The 21,946-nt window shown below is 42.8% G+C and overlaps 2 protein-coding genes across 4 annotated transcripts in view; both read left to right on the top strand.

The window, feature by feature from the left end:
* The window catches only part of LOC139413124 (ATP-binding cassette sub-family B member 6-like), a 28,912-nt gene extending 16,038 nt beyond the window's left edge, over positions 1–12,874 (top strand). For 2 of the 3 annotated variants that reach the window (XM_071160200.1, XM_071160201.1), the window contains 7 exons: positions 4,218–4,275; positions 4,438–4,542; positions 4,816–4,990; positions 5,374–5,486; positions 10,117–10,211; positions 10,509–10,577; positions 10,852–12,874. In XM_071160200.1, coding sequence (XP_071016301.1) covers positions 4,218–4,275; positions 4,438–4,542; positions 4,816–4,990; positions 5,374–5,486; positions 10,117–10,211; positions 10,509–10,577; positions 10,852–11,011 — 775 coding nt within the window. In that variant the 3' untranslated portion in view covers positions 11,012–12,874. Of the gene's footprint in view, positions 1–4,217; positions 4,276–4,437; positions 4,543–4,815; positions 4,991–5,373; positions 5,487–5,964; positions 6,034–10,116; positions 10,212–10,508; positions 10,578–10,851 lie in introns of those variants that run through there. The other variant, XM_071160202.1, reaches the window with a different exon arrangement.
* Positions 12,875–13,011: 137 nt separating this feature from the next.
* Positions 13,012–21,573, top strand: LOC139413110 (cyclin Pas1/PHO80 domain containing 1). The gene is made up of 8 exons (XM_071160172.1): positions 13,012–13,242; positions 13,739–13,841; positions 13,938–14,019; positions 14,111–14,231; positions 14,932–15,060; positions 17,342–17,403; positions 18,056–18,173; positions 18,947–21,573. The coding sequence occupies exons 1-8, from the start codon at positions 13,180–13,182 to the stop codon at positions 19,598–19,600; spliced, it is 1,332 nt and encodes a 443-aa protein (XP_071016273.1). The 5' UTR covers positions 13,012–13,179; the 3' UTR covers positions 19,601–21,573.
* The last annotated feature ends 373 nt before the right edge of the window (positions 21,574–21,946 follow it).

The raw sequence follows: 21,946 nt of genomic DNA, 5'->3' as shown, positions 1-21,946 counted from the left end.
GGGCGCCGTGCGCGCTGACCAGGTCGCTAGGTGTACGGTGTTTCTTCCGACACAGTGGTGCGGCTGGCTTCCGGGTTGGTGTTAAGAAGCAGTTTGGTTGGGTTGTGTTTCGGAGGATGCATGGCTATCGACCTTCGTCTCTCCCGAGCCCGTACGGGAGTTGTAGCGATGATTGGATACTACGAAATTGGGGAGAAAAATGGGATTAAAAAATATATTTAAACTGTAATATCTTATGTTTCACCAAGTCGTGGCTGAACGATGAAATGAATAACATACAGCTAGCGGGTTTTACGCATTTTCGGCAGAATAGATCAAGGGGTGGCGGTCTATGTATATTATGTCTATGTATATTTTTAAACAACAGCTGGTGCATATTTTGTCTATGTATATTTTTAAACAACAGCTGGTGCATGAAATCTAAGGAAGTCTCAAGGTTTTGCTCTCCTGAGGTAGAGTATCTCATGATAAGCTGTTAAACTCTCTTGGTAAATAATGTGGTCATCAATATTTTTCTTACTGTCTATTTACCACCACAAACCGATGCTGGCACCAAGACAACACTCAATGAGCTGGCCATAAGCAGACAGGAAAATACTCATCCAGAGGCGGCGCATGGAAACTTAAATCCGTTTTACCTCATTTCTACCAGCATGTTAAATGTGCAACCAGAAGGTTTTTCCCTCTGAACACCTTTACTCCACACACAGAGACGCGTACAAAGCACTCCCCCGCCCTCCATTTAGCAAATCTGACTATAATTATATCCTTCTGATTCCTGCTGACAAGCAAAAACTAAAGCACCAGTGACTCGGTCAATAAAAAAAGTGCTCAGATGAAGCAGATGCTAAGCTACAGGACTGTTTTGTTAGCACAGACTGGAATATGTTTCGGGATTCTTCTGATGGCAGTACACCACATCAGTCACTGGGTTCATCAATAAGTGCATTGATGATGTCGTCCCCACAGTGACTGTACGTACATACCTCAACCAGAAGCCATGGATTACATCTAAAGGGTAGAGCCGCCGCTTTCAAGGAGCGGGACTCTAACCCGGAAGCGATTGTTGCCTTATAAGAAATCCCGTTATTGCCCAGGGACACAAGCCTACCAGACGAGCTAAATAACTTCTATGCGCTCTTCGAGGCAAGTAACACTGAAACATGCATGAGAGCATCAGCTGTTCTGGACGACTGTGATCACGCTCTCCATAGCCAATGTGAGTAAGACCTTTAAAGAGGTCAACATTCACAAGGCCGCAGGGCCAAAAAAGATTACAAGGACGTGTACTCCAAGCATGCGCTGACCAACTGGCTAGTGTCTTCACTGACATTTTCAACCTGTCCCTGACTGAGTCTGTAATACCAACATGTTTCAAGAAGATCACCATAGTGCCTGTGCCCAAGAACACGAAGGTAACCTGCCTAAATTACTACCAACCCGTAGCACTCACGTCGGTAGCCATGAAGTGCTTTGAAAGGCTGGTCATGGCTCACATCAACACCATTATCCCAGAAACTCTAGACCCACTCCACTTTGCATACCGCCCCAACAGATCCACAGATGATGCAATCTCTATTGCGCTCCACACTGCCATTTCCCACCTGGACGAAAAGGAACACCTATGTGAGAATGCTATTCATCGACTACAGCTCAGCATTCAACACCATAGTGCCCTCAAAGATCATCACTAGGCTAAGGACCCTGGGACTAAACACCTCCCTCTGCAATTGGATCCTGGACTTCCTGACCGGCTGCCCCCAGGTGGTAAGGGTAGGTAACAACACATCCGCCACACTGATCCTCAACACGGGGTCACCTCAAGGGTGCGTGCTCAGTCCCATCCTGTACTCCCTGTTCACTCATGACTGCATGGCCAGGCACGACTTCAACACCGTCATTAAGTTTGCCGATGACACAACAGTGGTAGGCTTGATCACCGACAACGATGAGACAGCCTATAGGGAGGAGGTCAGAGACCTGGCTGTGTGGTGCCAGGATAACAACCTCTCACTCAACGTGATCAAGACAAAAGGAGATGATTGTGGATTACAGGAAAAGGAGGACCGAGTACGCCCCCATTCTCATCGACGGGGCTGTAGTGGAACAGGTTGAGAGCTTCAAGTTCCTTGGTGTTCACATCGCCAACAAACTATCATGGTCCAAACACACCAAGACAGTTGTGAAGAGGGCATGACAAAGCCTATTCACCCTCAGGAGACTGAAAAGATTTTGCATGGGTCCTCAGATCCTCTGTTCTACAGCTGCACCATGGAGAACATCCTGACTGGTTGCATCACCGCCTGGTATGGCAACTGCTCGGCCTCCGACCGCAAGGCACTACGGAGTGTAGTGCGTACGGCCCAGTATACCAGACGGTGTCAGAGGAAGGCCCTAAGAATTGTCAGACTCCAGCCATTGATTTAATTCTACCTACATGTACAGTGCCTTGCGAAAGTATTCGGCCCCCTTGAACTTTGCAAACTTTTGCCACATTTCAGGCTTCAAACATAAAGATATAAAACTGTATTTTTTTGTGAAGAATCAGCAACAAGTGGGACACAATCATGAAGTGGAACAACATTTATTGGATATTTAAAACTTTTTTAACAAATCAAAAACTGAAAAATTGGGCGTGCAAAATTATTCAGCCACCCTTAAGTTAATACTTTGTACCTTTTGCTGCAATTACAGCTGTAAGTCGCTTGGGGTATGTCTCTATCAGTTTTGCACATCGAGAGACTGAAATGTTTTCCCATTCCTTCTTGCAAAACAGCTCGAGCTCAGTGAGGTTGGATGGAGAGCATTTGTGAACAGCAGTTTTCAGTTCTTTCCACAGATTCTCGATTGGATTCAGGTCTGGACTTTGACTTGGCCATTCTAACACCTGGATATGTTTATTTTTGAACCATTCCATTATAGATTTTGCTCCATCCATCTTCCCATCAATTTTAACCATCTTCCCTGTCCCTGCTGAAGAAAAGCAGGCCCAAACCATGATGCTGCCACCACCATGTTTGACAGTGGGGATGGTGTGTTCAGCTGTGTTGCTTTTACGCCAAACATAACGTTTTGCATTGTTGCCAAAAAGTTCAATTTTGGTTTCATCTGACCAGAGCACCTTCTTCCACATGTTTGGTGTGTCTCCCAGGTGGCTTGTGGCAAACTTTAAACGACACTTTTTATGGATATCTTTAAGAAATGGCTTTCTTCTTGCCACTCTTCCATAAAGGCCAGATTTGTGCAATATACGACTGATTGTTGTCCTATGGACAGAGTCTCCCACCTCAGCTGTAGATCTCTGCAGTTCATCCAGAGTGATCATGGGCCTCTTGGCTGCATCTCTGATCAGTCTTCTCCTTGTATGAGCTGAAAGTTTAGAGGGACGGCCAGGTCTTGGTAGATTTGCAGTGGTCTGATACTCCTTCCATTTCAATATTATCGCTTGCACAGTGCTCCTTGGGATGTTTAAAGCTTGGGAAATATTTTTGTATCCAAATCCAGCTTTAAACTTCTTCACAACAGTATCTCGGACCTGCCTGGTGTGTTCCTTGTTCTTCATGATGCTCTCTGCGCTTTTAACGGACCTCTGAGACTATCACAGTGCAGGTGCATTTATACGGAGACTTGATTACACACAGGTGGATTGTATTTATCATCATTAGTCATTTAGGTCAACATTGGATCATTCAGAGATCCTCACTGAACTTCTGGAGAGAGTTTGCTGCACTGAAAGTAAAGGGGCTGAATAATTTTGCACGCCCAATTTTTCAGTTTTTGATTTGTTCAAAAAGTTTGAAATATCCAATAAATGTCGTTCCACTTCATGATTGTGTCCCACTTGTTGTTGATTCTTCACAAAAAAATACAGTTTTATATTTTTATGTTTGAAGCCTGAAATGTGGCAAAAGGTCGCAAAGTTCAAGGGGGCCGAATACTTTCGCAAGGCACTGTACATATTACCTCAAATAACCGGTGTCCCCGCACATTGACTCTGTACCGGTACCCCTTTTATATAGCCTCGCTATTGTTATTTTACTGCTGCTGTTTAATTATTTGTTACTTGTATTTTTTACTTATCTATTTTTTTACTTAACCAACGGTGCAGTTTTTAGAATAAATAAGTGTTAAGGGCTTGAAAGTAAGCATGTGACAAATAACATTTGATTTGATTTAAATATATATTTTGTGCTTCTGTGTGTGTTTTTTTTTTTTAGGAAGGAGATCCTTAAGGATGTATCATTTACTGTGCAGCCAGGCCAGACTGTTGCATTGGTAAGATTGGATTCCAAGCTTCCGATCATTACCCAGATATTCCGCACACTTGAGCAGTGTTTGATTTCTCTCTCTCAGTCATGTGATGGTTTGTGTCCGGACCATGTGTAGTACAGATGTTTCTTGCTTCTCAACAGTTTGTGTGTTTGTTGACATCCCTAGGTTGGCCAGTCAGGGTGTGGTAAGAGCACCATCCTTCGCTTGCTCTTCCGTTTCTACGACGTCCAGGGAGGATGCATCCGCATCGATGGCCAGGACATCTCTAAGGTGAGTAATTTGCCCAGTTGCAAGAGAATAGTTCCCAGACATACTGCCTTGTTAGCACATGCTGTATATAACATTAGGTTTGTTACACATTGGTCTTCTATTTCAGTTATAGTATTGTTAATATGATACACCTGGGTCGTGTTCATTAGGCACCAAATTAAGAAAAAAACATTATTATCTGGATGTTTGAAAACGTTTTTTCATTGCATGACCTAGTGAACTTGACCTTGTATTAATATAGTGTATTCTGAGCCTCTTGGTATCTGGGTGCAGGTGAAGCAGGTGTCTCTGCGTGCCCACATCGGCGTGGTGCCCCAGGACACGGTCCTCTTCAACGACAACATCCGCAACAACATCCGCTACGGACGCATCTCTGCCAGCGACCACGAAGTGGAGGAGGCGGCGATCGCCGCGGACATTCACGAGAAGATCCAGACGTTCCCAGAAGGTACGGAAATAAAACGATCTCTTTCGATGGTTTCCCGGACACCAATTTAAGCCTTGTCCAAGACTAAAAAAAATATTTCAATGGAGATTCTCTATTGAGTCCAGGACTAGGCTTAACCTGTGCCTGGAAACCAGAGCTGTATGTTGTCATTATATTTATGTTTGTAGTTAACCTGAAAGTGGCTTATGGGTTTCAATATTGTTGTTTTAAGGGTTTGTGTGGGTGTTTTCAACCACATTTGCCGAAGCATTTTGACATCTAAATCTCCTCAAACAAGTGGGGAGATTTGCGGAGTTCACACAGTAGCTGTCGGGCTGTCATTGTTACTGTATGAGGTGAGTGACGTTTGTGTCTGTGTTGTCTCTGTCTGTCCCCCTACCCAGGATACGACACCCAGGTGGGCGAGAGGGGTCTGAAGCTGAGCGGGGGGGAGAAGCAGAGGGTGGCTATCGCCCGCACCATCCTCAAGGCCCCTCAGATCATCCTGCTGGATGAGGTAAACTTTCAGGAAGGTCCAACAGGAGGCTCAATGACCCTGTTCAGATAGGTATAGGGTGAAGATGGTCTTGGGTCAGTTGCATTTTTTTCTTCTATTTTTGGTTAGGTTTAGGATTGTGTAGGGGAAGCTGGTCCTAGATCATTACCAAGGTGAAACTTCACCCGGAGCGTTCAAATACTTAAAAAACACACACTTCCTCCCTCCTCTCCTTGAAGTTATCGCTGAGCTTACACAAATTGATAGGTGAACAAAGGGTTGCAAAGGGTAATAAACTTTCTGGTAAATATCTGGAATTTTTCAATGGGAATTTTGCTTAAATTCATTAATAAAAGTTAGCTTATAACAGTGAACCTTTTTTTGTGGGATACACATAAGGCAATTCTAGGTATTGTGGCATATTTTGCTTAAATTATCCCCAATTCAATGGAATTGCAACTCTCTGCATGCACAGTGTATTCTTCCATCACATGAACAGATGATTCTCAAGATCTTGCACACTAATGAGATGCTATTGAGTCCACACTACTACACTGTCTAAGCCAAGGACTACATGCTTTCTGGTAAGTTTTGATTACAATACTTGGTGGGGTGAATATATTTTATATGACATACATGATTTTTTGTTAACTAGTAAATAGTAAGTGTGTTTAAATCATTTCTAAGTTAACAATTTCTGCTAGTTAGCTTTTGCTACCATGTGGGTTTTAGCTTGCTTGAGCCTGCAATCTGAGGAGTGTTAATTCACCTGTTCCCAAACATGTTTCATTTAAAAAAATGTATCTTACAAAGGAGTTGTTTAATCTAACTGCTTAACTATTTATCTGTACATGGAATTGTATTTTTCATTTTTTTTACTCATATTTTTTCTAGTCTTTACAGGAAAATGCCATGGGCGCACTATCTGATGTGTGGAAACATTTCACTGCAGCTAATGTAGAAGGAAAAGCTGTGTACATTTGCAAATACTGTGCCAAATCATATGTGAAGAATGCAACAAAGATGCAGAATCATCTGGCCAAGTGCATAAAGTTCCCTCAGCGCTCACAACAAGCAACCTCTGACAAAAGTCCCTCTACTTCTATTTGAGGTGAAAATGATGAATCAGACACCTTATCGATAGCAACAGCTCATGGTCCTCCTGGAATCAGAGGTTACGTAGTCAGAGAAATGCTGATGAATGTCTTGCTCGAGCTGTGTATGCAACTGTTTCACCTCTGATGGTTACAGGCAATATGTATTGGAAGAGATTTCTGAATATCCTTCGCCCAGCGTACACCCCTCCAACCAGACATGCTTTATCTACTCATTTGCTGGATGCAGAGTTCAAGTGAAGGTCAAGCAAATCATAGAGAAAGCAGACTGAATTGCAATCATCTCTGATGGGTGGTCGAATGTTCATGGGAAAGGAATAATTAACTACATCATCTTCTCCCCTTAACCAGTAGTCTACAAGAGCACAGACACAAGGGACAACAGACACACCCGTCTCTACATTGCAGATGAGCTGAAGGCAGTCATCAATGACCTTGGACCACAGAAGGTATTTGCACTGGTGACAGACAATGCTGTGAACATGAAGGCTGCTTGGTCTAAAGTGGAGGAGTCCTACTCTCACATCACACCCATTGGCTGTGCTGCTCATGCATTGAATCTGCTCCTCAAGGATATAATGACACTGAAAACAATGGATACACTCTGCAAGAGAGCCAAGGAAATGGTTAGGTATGTAAAGGGTCATCAAGTTATAGCAGCAATCTACCTCACCAAGCAAAGTGAGAAGAATAAGAGCACCACAGTGAAGCTGCCCAGCAACACCCGTTGGGGTGGTGTTGTCATCATGTTTGACAGTCTCCTGGAGAGGAAGGAGTCTCTCCAAGAAATGGCCATATCAAAGTCCGCCGATGTGGACAGCCCCATCGAGAGGATCCTCCTGGATTATGTATTTTGGGAGAGAGGGGTAAGCAGCCTGAAAATCCTGAAACCTATAGCAGTAGCCATTGCACGGATTGAGGGAGACAATGCTATCCTGTCTGATGTTCAGACTCTGCTTGCAGATGTAAGAGAAGAAATACGGACTGCCATGCCCACTTCACTGTTGCTCCAAGCAGAGGAAACTGCAGTTCTGAAATACATCAAAAAGCATAAAGACTTCTGCCTGAAGCCCATACACAATGCAGCGTACATGTTGGACCCCAAGTATGTTGGCAAGAGCATCCTGTCTGGCGCAGAGATCAACAAGGCTTATGGTGTCATCACTATCGTGTCTCGCTACCTTGGTCTGGATGAGGGCAAGGTTCTTGGCAATCTGGCAAGTACACTTCCAAGCAAGAGCTTTGGGGTGGAAATGCAATATGCCAGTCGTGCCAACATATCTCATTAGCCACCTGGTGGAAGGAACTTTGTGGATCTTGGGCTCTTTCCCCTGTTGCCTCCATCATCCTCCAAATCCCACCATCATCAGCCGCCTCAGAGCGCAACTGGTCCTTGTTTGGGAACACACACCAAAGCACGCAATACGCAACGGTTAGGACAACTACTTTGTTCATGACACAAGTAATTTTTCCAACAATTGTTTGCAGACAGATTATTTCACTTATAGTTCATTGTATCACAATTCCAGTGGGTCAGACGTTTACATACACTAAGTTGATGGTGCCTTTAAACAGCCTGGAACATTCCAGAAAATTATATCATGGCTTTAGAAGCTTCTGATAGGCTAATTGACATAATTTGAGTCAATTGGAGGTGTACCTGTGGATGTATTTCAAGGCCTACCTTCAAACTCAGTGCATTTTTGCTTGGCATCATGGGAAAATCTAAAGAAATCAGCCAAGACCTCAGAAAAATGTTTTAGACCTCCACAAGTCTGGTTCATCCTTGGGAGAAATGTCCTCACGCCTGAAGGTACCACGTTCATTTGTAAAAACAATAGTACACAAGTATAAACACCATAGGACCACACAGCCATCATACCGCTCAGGAAGGAGACGCGTTCTGTCTCCTAGAGATGAATGTACTTTGGTGCGAAAAGTGCAAATTAATCCCAGAACAACAGCAAATGACCTTGTGAAGATGCTGGAGGAAACAGGTACAAAAGTATCTATATCCACAGTAAAACAAGTCCTATATCGACATAACCTGAAAGGCCGCTCATCAAGGAAGAACCACTGCTCCAAAACCGCCATAAAAAACCCTGACTACAGTTTGCAGCTTTACATGGGGACAAAGATTGTACTTTTTGGAGAGATGTCTTCTGGTCTGATGAAACAAAAATAGAACTGTTTGGCCATAATGACCATCATTCTGTTTGGAGGAGAAAGGGGGAGGCTTGCAAGCCAAAGAACACCATCCCAACCGTGATGCACGGGGATGGCAGCATCACGTTGTGGCAGTGCTTTGCTGCAGGAGGGACTGGTGCACTTCACAAAATAGATGGCATCATGAGGTAGGAAAATTATGTGGATATATTGAAGCAACATCTCACAACATCAGTCAGGAAGTTCAAGCTTGGTCGCAAATGGGTCTTCCAAATGGACAGTGACCCCAAGCATACTTCCAAAGTTGTTGCAAAGTGGCTTTAAGGACAACAATGTCAAGGTATTGGAGTGGCCATCACAAAGCCCTGACCCCAATACTATAGAACATTTGTGGGCAGAACTGAAAAAGCGTGTGCGAGCAAAGAGGCCTACAAACCTGACTCAGTTACACCAGCTCTGTCAGGAGGAATGGGCCAAAATTCACCCAGCTTGTGGAAGGCTACCCGAAACGTTTGACCCAAGTTAAACAATTTAAAGGCAATGCTACCAAATACTAATTGAGTGTATGTAAACTTCTGACCCACTGGGAATGTGATGAAAGAAATAAAAGCTGAAATAAATCATTCTCTCTACTATTATTCTGACATTTCATATTCTTCAAATAATGTGATGATCCTAACTGACATAAGACTGAATTTTTACTGGGATTAAATGTCAGGAATTGTGAAAAACTTAGTTTAAATGTACTTGGCTAAGGTGTATGTAAACGTCCAACTTTAACAATATGTTGAAAACGTTTTTGGGAGATGCAATGGATAATTGGGGATCATTCAGTATTCCCTTTTATTATTCAGTGAAATCATCCCATGTGAAGAGTCAACTCATTTAATTAAAGTTCAATTCTTAACTAAATTGTATTTTTTATTTCTATTGGAAGGATTTAATCATTTACAATTATGTCTACTTATGACAAGGTAAAAGGTTTATGTTTCTGTCTCCATATGATATGGTAAATATATCCAATTCAAAAAACATCTACATTTAAATAGTATTAATATTACTTTGCATATATTTGTGTTTATTCCCATATTTTCCCACGGAAAGTTTCCACCTCTGAATATTTTCCCAAAATGTGCAACCCTAGGTGAACGCATTGGCTCGATCAATTAGCTTTCACCAGTCCAGCCATGTCAGATCAGATATTTCTTCAAGAACGAGAAGAAGCAAAGATGCATTCTTAACATATTTGAAGAGGGACAATGTTTGCCCCCACACCACTGATCCCCTTTCGTATTGTGTTACAGTGGATTAATACGAGTTCACCGAACTCGAATATGTTACTTATCTCGTAAAGTTTTCCCTCTGCACAGGCCACATCTGCTCTCGACACACAGACGGAGCGCAACATTCAGGCGTCGCTCACCAAAGTGTGCTCCAATCGGACCACCATCGTCGTGGCTCACAGGTATGCGATGGCTCTGTTGGAACAAGATGCATGTATAGAGGGAACCCATACAGTATGATCAGTGGAGGCTGAGGGGAGGACGGCTTATAATAATGGCTAGAACGGAGCGAATGGAATTGCATCATGATGTGTTGGATACCATTCCACTCCAGCCATTACCACGAGCCTGTCCTCCTCAATTAAGGTGCCAACAACCTCCTGTGATTAGGACACACACATTTCCCCCCCTCTAATGCTGAGTTTGTATGGTTTGGATCTGTCCGGTCTGTAGTCAGATTGTGAATTGTCTGTCTTCAGGTTGTCGACCATCATCGGTGCCAACCAGATTCTTGTACTAAGTGACGGTCAGATAGCAGAGCGAGGACGGTGAGTTGAATGGTTGAAAGAGTGTTTGTTCGATTGCTGCACACTCCACAAGCCTATTCCAATCAAAATATTGTTTTATGCTCTTCAAGAAACAAACATCTAAAGAATTTATGTAAATGCCAAGAATGGGACAGGCCAATGTTGGATGCTTCTCACACAATAGTCCTATTCTCAACACCATATAGTGGGAACATCTTGACATTGTACTTGATGATGGTAATGGTGATTGTGTGTCCCCATTGTAACTACATATTCTCTACTTTCTTCCTCCCAGGCATGATGAACTGCTAGCTAAGGAAGGGTTGTACTGTGACATGTGGATGAAGCAGCAACGGGCACAGGACTCCGACTCAGCCTCTGACACCGAAGCCAAAGACAGGAAGTCTGAGAAACTACAGCCCCCATCAGTCACTGCAGGCCACAGGAGCCACTGAGTCTTGAGTGAGAGGTCAAGAATATGTAGACATTGTGAGGAGACAGAGGAGGACAAAAGGCTGTTTTGTATTTTTTAGGGTATCCGTCCATCGAGGTTAATTCTGTTATGAGTAAAATTTTAAGCACATATTTATTGGGTATTTTATGTTTGATCATTCAATCAAAATGTTTGTACCGTGAATGCCTCAGGCCAGTTGTTTTTAAGTGTATTCAGGATCGTGTTCATTAGGTTAATTAACAGATTTTTTTTTTTTTAAGTAGTAGTCCCCCCCCTTTCTGCAAGTTATGGGCACGTTTAGAAGCCAAATGTTCCCTCCCCTTCCAAAATTTGAATGATGCAAACACCTGCAAAATCATGATTTCTCCAAATGATCCGTGGCTGTTGTCTCATCCCACAGTCTGTTGAAAAACACTACTGTACCAGTTATGTTACGTGCGTCTGTGCAGGAGTGATTAGTGCCGACTGATTCAGTATAATCCGTCTTCTTGCTGTCTGAAGTCGTTTGATTGCAGCCGTCCACAGAAGCGGCAGCAAGTCCAAAGTAGACGAATACCTTAAGCGCAGGTATCGGCAGTTTGGCACAGTCTCACGACACTTTAAATGGTTGACTAATGTTTAGGGGTTGAGAAGTGAATTTGTTGTATTTACAGCAGATCTTATTGAACAGGTTCATTGTAAATGAGATTTTTAGAGCTGCATCAATTTTACTCCAATCAGACTTGGGCATTGTCATGTACAGTACAGTCTAGGTGTTGACTGATACATGTAAAACTTTGAATTGTCACCAATGGTGATCAATAAGAACTACTGGCAGTATATTAAAGAGAACAGAATCGATAGAATTGACAAAATTAGTAGCGGAAAAGCAAACCTTAATCTATGAATGAACCCAATCCTCAAGCCTGTATGCTGCTACCCGTTTTGAGTACAGAACTACTGTCAAGTGTATCTTTATTTTAATGGAAGAAATTAGTCTGTTTGAATTTGTAAATATCTATGCCTTGCATTCCCAAGGCAGTGTGGAGTTTGTCAGTATCTGTTGATAATAATCACACTCCATTTATTCATTGTCAAATTCTGTTTAATTGATTTTAAAAAGGGCCATAAGGGAAGATCTAGCCATTTAGCTGAACTTTAGTTTATTTGAGAGAGAATGGGGACTTTAAATCTATGTTAAGTCTCCTAGGGTTATGGGTTTGGGGTTGAATTGGAAACTGTCTGCATTAATCAAGGGGACGTAAAAACGGACATACTTACCATCCATATAGTGCACAGCAGACTTTACATCATGAAAAGTTATTGCAGACTGTGAAATAAATAGATGAATCCCAAATGCATTTGAGCATTTGTGACTGCAGAAGTAATACCAAAGAGCTAGAGTTGTTCTGCTAAAATAATTGCTCCACCACTACAGCAGTCAATCATTTGTAGGTGTACAATGTGCGCAAACTGGTGCAGTCAAATGATTTACACTAATGCGCCATGAATTTGAAATGTTATCTGTGACATGAGTGACATTGACACCACAGGAGGTTGGTGGCACCTTCATTGGGGAGAACGGGCTTGTGGCAATGGCTGGAGCGGATAGGTGGAATGGTATCAAATAAATGTGTTTGATGCCGTTCCATTTGTGCCTTCCAGAAATGTTTGAAAAGATATTAACTGCTTTGACACAATGTCAAACTTTTTTAAAATGTGATTTGGGGGCATAGTTTGTCTGTAGTGTGATCTTTGCCTTTGGAAGAGTGACTGTGTGTGTGTGTGGCATCTGTCCATGCCTGGAAGTCAAATACATCAATGGTTTGTTTTTTCTTTGTATATATGTTAATAAATGGTATAATTAAAGATGTATAATGACAAAGTGGGCTCTGTTTTTGCTAATTTACCATATTGATAGCTTTATATTATGAGACATTTTGTATCCATACAGTACGTTGCATAACTGTTCTCAAAACTGTTCCCTCCCTCCATCTCAGCTGCTGATTGGTTTTATAAGCGGGCTTGTCAGACGTTACAACGGAGGTTATTGTTGTGCTAGGTAGCTAGCCTGAGTAATACCAGACGCCGTTTTTTATATATATATATATATATATATATATATATAAAAAAAATTCCCCAGCTCGAGTTTTCTATTTCTACTATTTGGCTAATGTTGGATAGACCAGCATGGATTTCGACGAATTGTTTAGTGAACGAACATTTCAGTTTTCTGACTTTCAGGAGTTTACGGTAAGTTAACTAGCTAGCTGAGTTGGCTAGTTTAGGTGGTTAAATATGACCGCAAACGGGTTGATGTGACCTATTTGGTAATAATCGCATTTTAAATACGCATACCAGGTTAAACAAAACGTGTTGTATGCCTTATAATTGAACATCAAAACACGGCAAGGTTAACGCTTACTGGACAGTATTGTACTAGCTCACGCGTTAACGAAGCTAACCAGCCTGCTAACGTTAGCTACATGTGATTGTGGCTGTTCTGGATTTAGGTGACAACTCGTGAAGTTGAAGCGAACGTTAACCTCGTAGAACGGTAGCCAGCAAACACAGTAGGATAACCGACTATAAGAGGCAATTTGTGGGATTGCTAACTTATTCCAACCGTGTTGACATGACTTGGTTGTGTAAAGTTGGCTAACTTGACGTTAGCGTTATTTCAGGTTCGTTTTTGTCATGTCGGCCCTTCGCTCAATGATTTACTTTGCTCTCTGATCTGCCTTCACAGTTTCTTCCTGGACATCAGAAACTGTCAGAGAGAGTGCGGAAGCGATTGTACTATGGCCTGGAGCAAGACGGCTCTCCAGATTCCCTTTCCTGTCCTGTTACAGGTTAGCTATTCTGTCTGTTAGGTTATGTCCTGTCCGCGTGTGACTGTGTTGTGAATTTGATTGATTTGATTCTTATGTTCGGAAAATTATTTCTAGATATTGCTGTGGAACTCCTTCAGAAATCTGCCCCGAGCCCAATTCGAAAACTGCACAAGAAATATGCTGCTCATGTCGCGAGGTATGTTATCAGTGAGTGTTGACACTTGTTATCCTTTCTGGGCGTGTAATGGTCTCCATAACTTCATGTAGGTGGGTGGTCTGTTTTTCAGGGAGGCGTGCATCTCTCCATGTGCCATGATGTTGGCCCTGGTCTACATCGAAAGGCTACGACACAGGAACCCCGAATACCTGCAAAAGATCTCCTCCTCGGACCTCTTCCTTATCTCCATGGTATGTGGGCCAAAGGTTGGATGCGTCTGAAATGGCACCCTATTCCCCTTGTAGTGTACTGCTTATGACCAGACCCAAGATCTGCATTTCACTGTTTGTCTACACCTGTTGTTTACGAAAGCATGTGACACATTTTTTTTGGATTAATTGGAATGGGTGCCATTTGTGACTCACCGGTTGTCCCGCCAGAATTAGGCAAAGGCTATTTAGCCCATGTGATAAGTATTAGGTCCTCTCACCAGAATTAGGCCATGGCTATGCATGTGATGGGCACAGTACAGCTTGTTATGAACATGGGTCTCTGTAATTGCTGGGCATGTAGAGCCCAGACCCATATACTACACCCAATTCTTGTTCAATTTAGAATTTCCCGCAGCCACCCGCAATGTGTTTTTAGACCAGGGGTAGACGTAAGAGTGTGTCTGGGAAAGCATCCTGTCATGTTATCAAATCACATTTTACTCGTCACGCACAGTTTACAGCAGGTATAGAAGACGCAGCAAAATGCTTATGTGATAGCTTCAACAATGCAGTACATCAGTCAATAACAATGTTCAAGTCAAAAAAATAACAAGTAATAGAATTAATCAGATGGAATCTCCTGTGTAGTATGTGTGAGGAGATGGATGCAAACACAACTTGCTTTCTATGACACATGGACTGATCTTAACCTCCTAATCCCGTGTCGCCTTTCCTCCAGATGGTTGCCAGCAAGTATTTGTACGACGAAGGGGAGGACGAGGAGGTGTTCAACGACGAGTGGGGGGCAGCTGGGAAACTGGACGTCCAGACTGTCAACACTCTGGAGATGAATTTCCTCCACGCCATTGTAAGTTATACGTAGTATTACATACTACACCACAGGCCCAGAAACGTGTGGTCCTACTCAGAGCCATATATTTAATAGTGGGGCGTGGGTCAACCGTTAGTCCCCCCCCCCCCCCCCCCCCCCCCCCCTGGCAGAACACTTTTTTTGCCTGATTTTAGATATGTTTCTGATTAAAAAATCTGACATTTTGGTAGGCTTTTTTAGCCATCTTGTCTATAATTAGATACATGCAGCTTCTCTTCTGTCATTGTTTCCCTAGAAGACTAAATAAACCCTTGCTCACCAGAATAATGTCATAAATCGATAGAAGGAATGCTTCAAATTAGTTGACATTGGTAAAAATGTTCTGTTGTCTCTGCTTCTTTAATGGAGCAAAGATGTTCAGGAACCGGGAGAAAATATTTTCTGTGTAAATTTCCAAATAGCATCAGTGTGACTGACTGGTTGTAAGGAAGTAGGAAGCTGTGAAAATGACCCAACGGGTTTCTGAAAAAATGTCAGTTCGGCTTGGATGCATATTTAATGTGGTTGAAATACTATCAGCTTTTATGATGCTGATAAAGATAGCACCTCTACAGACGATATCTAACTGCGCATTCACTTTCTCTCAAGATGCTGAAAGAAAGAAATGATATTTCTCTCATCCTTTTCGAGTCAAAATGTTTCCTACATTTGGTGTATCATTTTATTGCAAGAAATGCTCAATTCTGCTGGAGTTAATATTAAGGCTGTGTGAGAGGTTATAGACCTAAAGTCAGTGTCCAGATTTCAGTTTCCATTTAACCCATCTGAACAGTAGGCTACAGTTCCCTTGAAGTGTCATATTTGAAGTATAGCGCCTCACAATCATCACGCATAACATAGCCGGCTATCATCCTCTTTTACCACTTCACCAAATCTTTTCCAAACATTACTTTTCTTTCTATTCTTTATTTTCAACTCTCCATTTCATAGCTTTTCTCTTATTGAATTTAACTTGACATTGTCACTTTTTCTGCCTGGCCCCTTCCCAAAAGCATTTTACGATTGGGGTGTATCGGGGGGGGGGGTGTGTGTAACTTTGAAAGTTTCTTCAAGTTCAGTTACAAAAACCATCAAGTGCTATGATGAAACTGGCTCTCATGAGGACTGCCACAAGAAAGGAAGACCCAGAGTTACCTCTGCTGCAGAGGATAAGTTTGTTAGAGTAACAGACACATCTCAACATCAGCTGTTCAGAGTTCAATTTGACCTTCATGGTCAAATTGCTGCAAAGAAACCACTACTAAAGGACACCAATATGAAGAAGAAGAGACTTGCTTGGGCCAAGAAACACGAGCAATTGACATTAGACCGGTGGAAATCTGCCCTTTGGTCTGATGAGTTCAAACCGTGTCTTTGTGAGAAGCAGAGTAGGTGAACGGATGATCTCTGCATGTGTGAATCCCACCGTGAAGCATTTAGGTGTGGAGGTGCATTGCTGGTGACACTCAGTGATTTATTTAGAATTCAAGGCACACTTGACCAGCATGGCTACCACAGCATTCTGCAGCAATCCCATCTGGTTTGCGCTTAGTGGGACTATCATTTGTTTTTCAACAGGACAATTACCCAACACACCTCCAGGCTGTGTAAGGACTATTTGACAAAGAACGGCGAGTGCTGCATCAGATGACCTGGCCTCCACAATCCCCTGACATCAACCCAATTTGAGATGGTTTCGGTTGAGTTGGACCACAGAGTGACGGAAAAGCAGCCTACAAGTATTCAGCATACAATATGTAGGAACTCCTTCAAGACTGTTGGAAAAACATTCCTCGTGAAGCTGGTTGAGAGAATGCCAAGAGTGCGCAAAGCTGTCAAGGCAAAGGGTGGCTACTTTGAAGAGTCTCAAATATAGAATATATTTTGATTAGTTTAACACTTTGTGGTTTCTACATGTGGTGGTTTGATGTCTTTGCTATTATTCTACAATGTCAAAAATGGTACAAATAAACAAAACACAAAAACCTTTTGAATGAGTAGGCGTGTCCAAACTCTTCAAGTAAACTAAGGGGTAAAACTCTGGAAAGTTGAGTGAAGTTCGCTCTCGTGCTTCTCTGCGCAAGCTGCGCATCCCCCCCCCCCCTCCCCCTGTCATCCACACAATATTTCATGACCCTAGACCCACCCGCCTGCTGTTATAACCACAGGGACTGTAGTTTGTGTCAACCCGCGCATCACTAATTTTTAAATCCCATTATACTGTATTTGTATGGCCATAATTTATAATCTGACAGCTGCTCTCACTTCTGTGTTTCAGGAGTGGAGCCTCTTCACTGAGCCCGGGGACTACTTTGGCATACTGAATCAACTCGAAACCAGGTTTGTGGTTCTTGTTTTCACGTAGATAGTTTTTCATGCTAGTGCAGGTTTCCCCAACTGTCGCCCTGCGGGCCGAATTTGGCCCGTGGGTGATTTTATTTGGCCACCTAAGTTTGTTGTTGAACATAAAATAATGTAAAAACACCAAAATATTTCCATGCGTTTTTAATTCTGTAACTCTGTTCCAAAGTATTCCTATGCATAATAGAGGTACATTTGTATACGATCACATATACTGTATGCCAGATTTGAAATGATTGTTTTAGTCAAATATTTGATCTGTTTGGGCTTCTTGTAAAAAAACAAACAAATTGGCCTGTGTGTCAGGGTGGGTGTGTGACTCCTAATGCATTAGAACCATTGGAAACACAAGAAGCTATGAAGGGTTGGGAATGTCATAGAGACTTCTATTTTTGTAGGCCCTGTGATTTTTCAGAGAATAACTAAATTAGTAGTGTCGAGTTCTTGTGGTAATTTGCCTGGCATAGGGACTGTAGATCTGATACAGAGCTAGCTGCTAGTTCAAACAAAGGGTTGGTTGTGTGTGTCACATGCGCGTTGTCATTTGTTTGCCAGGCTCTGTTCTACGTCCATCTCTCTCTCTGTGTTTGCATAGAGTGTGTGTACTAACTCAGGCCTGTTGTGACTCCAGTATTGCAGAGAAGCAGGGGATGAAGCGAGGCTGGTTCACCTACACCGACCTCTGTGTGCTGCTGGAGCAGGCGGCGTGGCGACAGGCACTGACGGCCATCTACCTGCACTTTGCCAAGGTGAGGAAGGGTCAGAGGGCAGGGGCAGTGGGGTGCACTGAAGGACTGAGTTGTGGGTCATGCTCAGTATGGGCACACTGTAGCAGAACATTTTGATCTAGAAAATAGCATTTCTTATTTGACACGTTCAGGTAGTATGTTTTTTTTTCTTCCTGTTTTGTGCCGAAATGACACGACACTAGTCTCAAAAACACACCTGAAAGTAACATGTCAATGTCATGGAAATACTTACACAGGGACACTCAAAGTCAATCTTAAATGAATCATTGTTTATTGTCAGCGCGCTGGAGAGGTTCCATCAAACTTAATGCACCATAGTGAACATCTGTCAGAAGCTCTGCTGAGGCAGTCTCAGCAGTTGTCTTATATACAGCTATACACAGACAACTTATATTTGCATAAGTAATTCAATACTGGGTCATACATGTGACCAATACCTCGCAAGGCTTCTTCTCTCTAAGCTGGGACCTTGAAACTGAAATATCTTTCGTTTTCAAAACAAGGTTTGGGCCTACTGACATTGTAGATACTGATAAGTGAGGGAATTGGTTATTAGAACAGCACTTGAATAGAACACAGAAATTAGTTATAAGAAAAGCACAAGTATAACATTTCCATCGCATCAATTTCCGAAAACTGCAAATTGCAGAAACCCACGAAAAACTAGGTGTTGATTGAAAGAAGCAACACTTTTGAAAGTAGTCAGTTTGGGGGGGGAAAGGAAAAACATAATGAAAGAAATCTACTAAATCCACGTCCTCGCCTCTCTCCAGGTGACCTGCATGCTGGGGCTGGTGTATCTGACCAGTGTCGCGGGCCTTATCGCCACCAGCCTCCCCAGGAGCAGCCAGCCCCTGGCCCCAGTCCGCCAAGTCCCCCTGCTGAGCTCCAGCCTCTCTCCACCACCACTAGGCCTGCTCCCAGTCCCAGAGACCACCAGTCCAGCATCCGACCTCCCTCGCTGCTGCGTCTTGGGCAACGACAGTCACAACCGCCGGCCTGGCACTCTGCACACCCACGACGACCACAACCATGGCTCGCCAACCTCCTCCCAGACCTCTATACTGTGTCTATGGGGCTCTATCCTCACTTCGCTAAGCCACACCGACCCACACCCCCAGCCCGACACTGAACCAGCCTTGTCCGCCTCCTCTCTGCACTGCCCCGGCTGCCAGGTTACAGTGGGGAGCCTCCCTCCTGGCTCCATCCAGTGCGGCCCACAGAACACCTCTGCTCCGCTACTAGAGCCTGGACACCCTGGTCACCCGGCAGCACCGTGGCTGGCCCCTGCCCCCCTCCTCTACGGAGCCGCCCCGATGCTCCTGGACTCCCGTCTGACTGGCATGGCACCGCTCCGTGTCGGACCCTGCTGCCCACAGTTCATGCTGCCCATCGAGAAAGCCCCATCTCTCCTCATGCCCAGCTAGATGCAGACGGACAAAACAAGCCACTATCGTTACCCTTCAATGACGATGACGCCGGACACCAAATGAAACCAGCTGGTTTTTCAGAATGCATCCGTTGCAGTGAAAGGAAAGTGAATTTTTGTTTTGTATGTGCTTTTTTTTTGTTGCATATACTGTCTACATTTGAGATAAGGGGCCCCTAAAGGTGAGTAGCACATTTTGTACAGTGGTTTGCCAGCTGAATTGGTGTAAATAAGTAAGATGAACTCATAACAGCGTGAGATCTGAGTTCTGTGCTCAGGCACTTATCTTTTCCAATGTTTATTTTTCAAAGGTTGGATCATGCAGCTTTTCAATGGGTGTTTCTAGAAGGTGTGTACATGGCAAACTAATATTTATAATGTTTGGTTTAAAAATACACAAATATGTCTAAGCATGGCTACCATACTCACACAGCGTTTGTTACTACCTAATCTTTAGCCTGGGTACCAGATTTGTTTGTGGAATGATGGAACAAACAGACTGGTACCCAGGCTACCTACACTTTACCCATGTTTGAAAATGGCGGGATTGTGGGGGGGATTGTGGGGGTTGGGCTAAGTCATGTTGTTAGATGGAAGAGTTCAGTTTTGATGTGACATCATAGCCATTTGAGAATGTTGAGAAAGTAAGTTGTCTCCACAAAAGCAAGGCTGCTTTCTAAGTCAGTACTGTCATGCTTTAAGAAGGGAGTCAATTTAGCCTGGTGCCAGATCTTTTTGTGCTCTTGCCAACTCTTGTTCTCCTTGTCAAGCCAAACATTGCATGACAAGGAGTTGGATTGATGGCACAAACAGACTTGCACTCAAGCTAGAGACAACTAGCTTGCCTACATTTCATTTGCCATGGAGTCTTTGGGTCATTATTCTTCTCAGTTATTGCAGTTATTTTTAAAATGTTAACATATTTATGCTTTTTGGGGGGTTTGTTAATAATAACTAGACCAGCAAAGCCACAGATGGCTACTGGTCCCTGCACTGAACAACAGTAGAGATTCATTTATTTTTATTATTATTATTCCCGTGGGGGAAAAAAACATGAAATTCATATCTCAGTATGGCTGCCCCTCAAGTCTTGTTCATTAGGGCACATCGTAGCGAAATGCTTTAAACCACTTTGCAACAGTAAAGGAACATTTTGTTTCTGAACATGACCCTGAACTCTGATAGCACTGGGTGAGATGCAACTCTGAGAGTGTAGCCTTTTTTTTTTTCAAGTAACTATTTATTTTACCATGACAGAATGCAGTGGCTCTCTCTGATGTCATGTTTTTCCAACAGAATGCCACGCAACTGAAATAGGTCATAACCAGTCTACTGTTTGCCGTTTTGAATACGTTAATAAGCGTTTTGAATACGATGGCGCCTGACATCAAACATGATTGTTTTGGAAATGTATCTAATGATTGCAATTTTCATCCAATAACCTTTTCATGGAAACCTAACATCCTCATATGGGTGAGTTGTATTGTGCAAAACACAACTTTTCATTAAAACATTTATTTTAATTTTTTAAGATCTGTTTTTCAATTTTTGCAATGAATTAGTATCCCTCTTTAACATACCCATTTGGTCGGGGAGACCTGACCAACAGTAAAAGTCACTCAATCACTCATACACCATTTTGTCTTCGCTTCCTGCTCAAAAATGGAAAATGTCTTCTTTCTGCATAGAAATAGAATTCCTCGAATGGGGATGTAAATTCTAAGTCATACTGTTTCTATGTGTCTCATCCCGGAAAAACAGTTAGCACTTCTCATTTTTCTACTCAAGATAAATTCCCTAGCAAGAAACTATGATTATTTGAACATTTGACTTGGTTTTACATTGACACGTTTCTAAATAAAACCTTTTTCAAATCGGACTGAGATTTTGAAGCATGAAATCCTTCAATTTTGTAAACAATGTACAAAACATTCAGTGTGTAGAAATCTGTAATAAAATGTTTGACCCTTTGGTTTTCATTTGTCATTTATGTCTATCGCTGTCCACGTGGTCCACTTTGACAGACAGTATGTAATGTGAGATGAATAGCTCAGTCTTGGCACGCGCGCACACACACACACCCTAGAAAGCAATATGCCATTTGAGCTCACATCCAGGGAACTGCAAAGGCGCTGATCTGCATGTGTGGTGTCAAGCAAGGCGACATTAACCTGGTCACAGATTTGTTTGGGCTGTCTTACCAATTCAGTCTTTGTCAAAACTGCACAAACCATCATCTTTGGAATCTCAATTGTATTTCTTTTACATTTTCGTCACCTCAAAAATGCAGTGGAGCAGAATATATGGGGTTCCTGCCCTGTGGGCTGTATTCACAAAGCAATTC

This window comes from Oncorhynchus clarkii, chromosome 7 (genome assembly GCF_045791955.1).
Source record: "Oncorhynchus clarkii lewisi isolate Uvic-CL-2024 chromosome 7, UVic_Ocla_1.0, whole genome shotgun sequence".
In the NCBI taxonomy this organism is placed as follows: Eukaryota; Metazoa; Chordata; class Actinopteri; order Salmoniformes; family Salmonidae; genus Oncorhynchus; species Oncorhynchus clarkii.
This window is presented reverse-complemented; position numbering and strand designations above follow the sequence as displayed.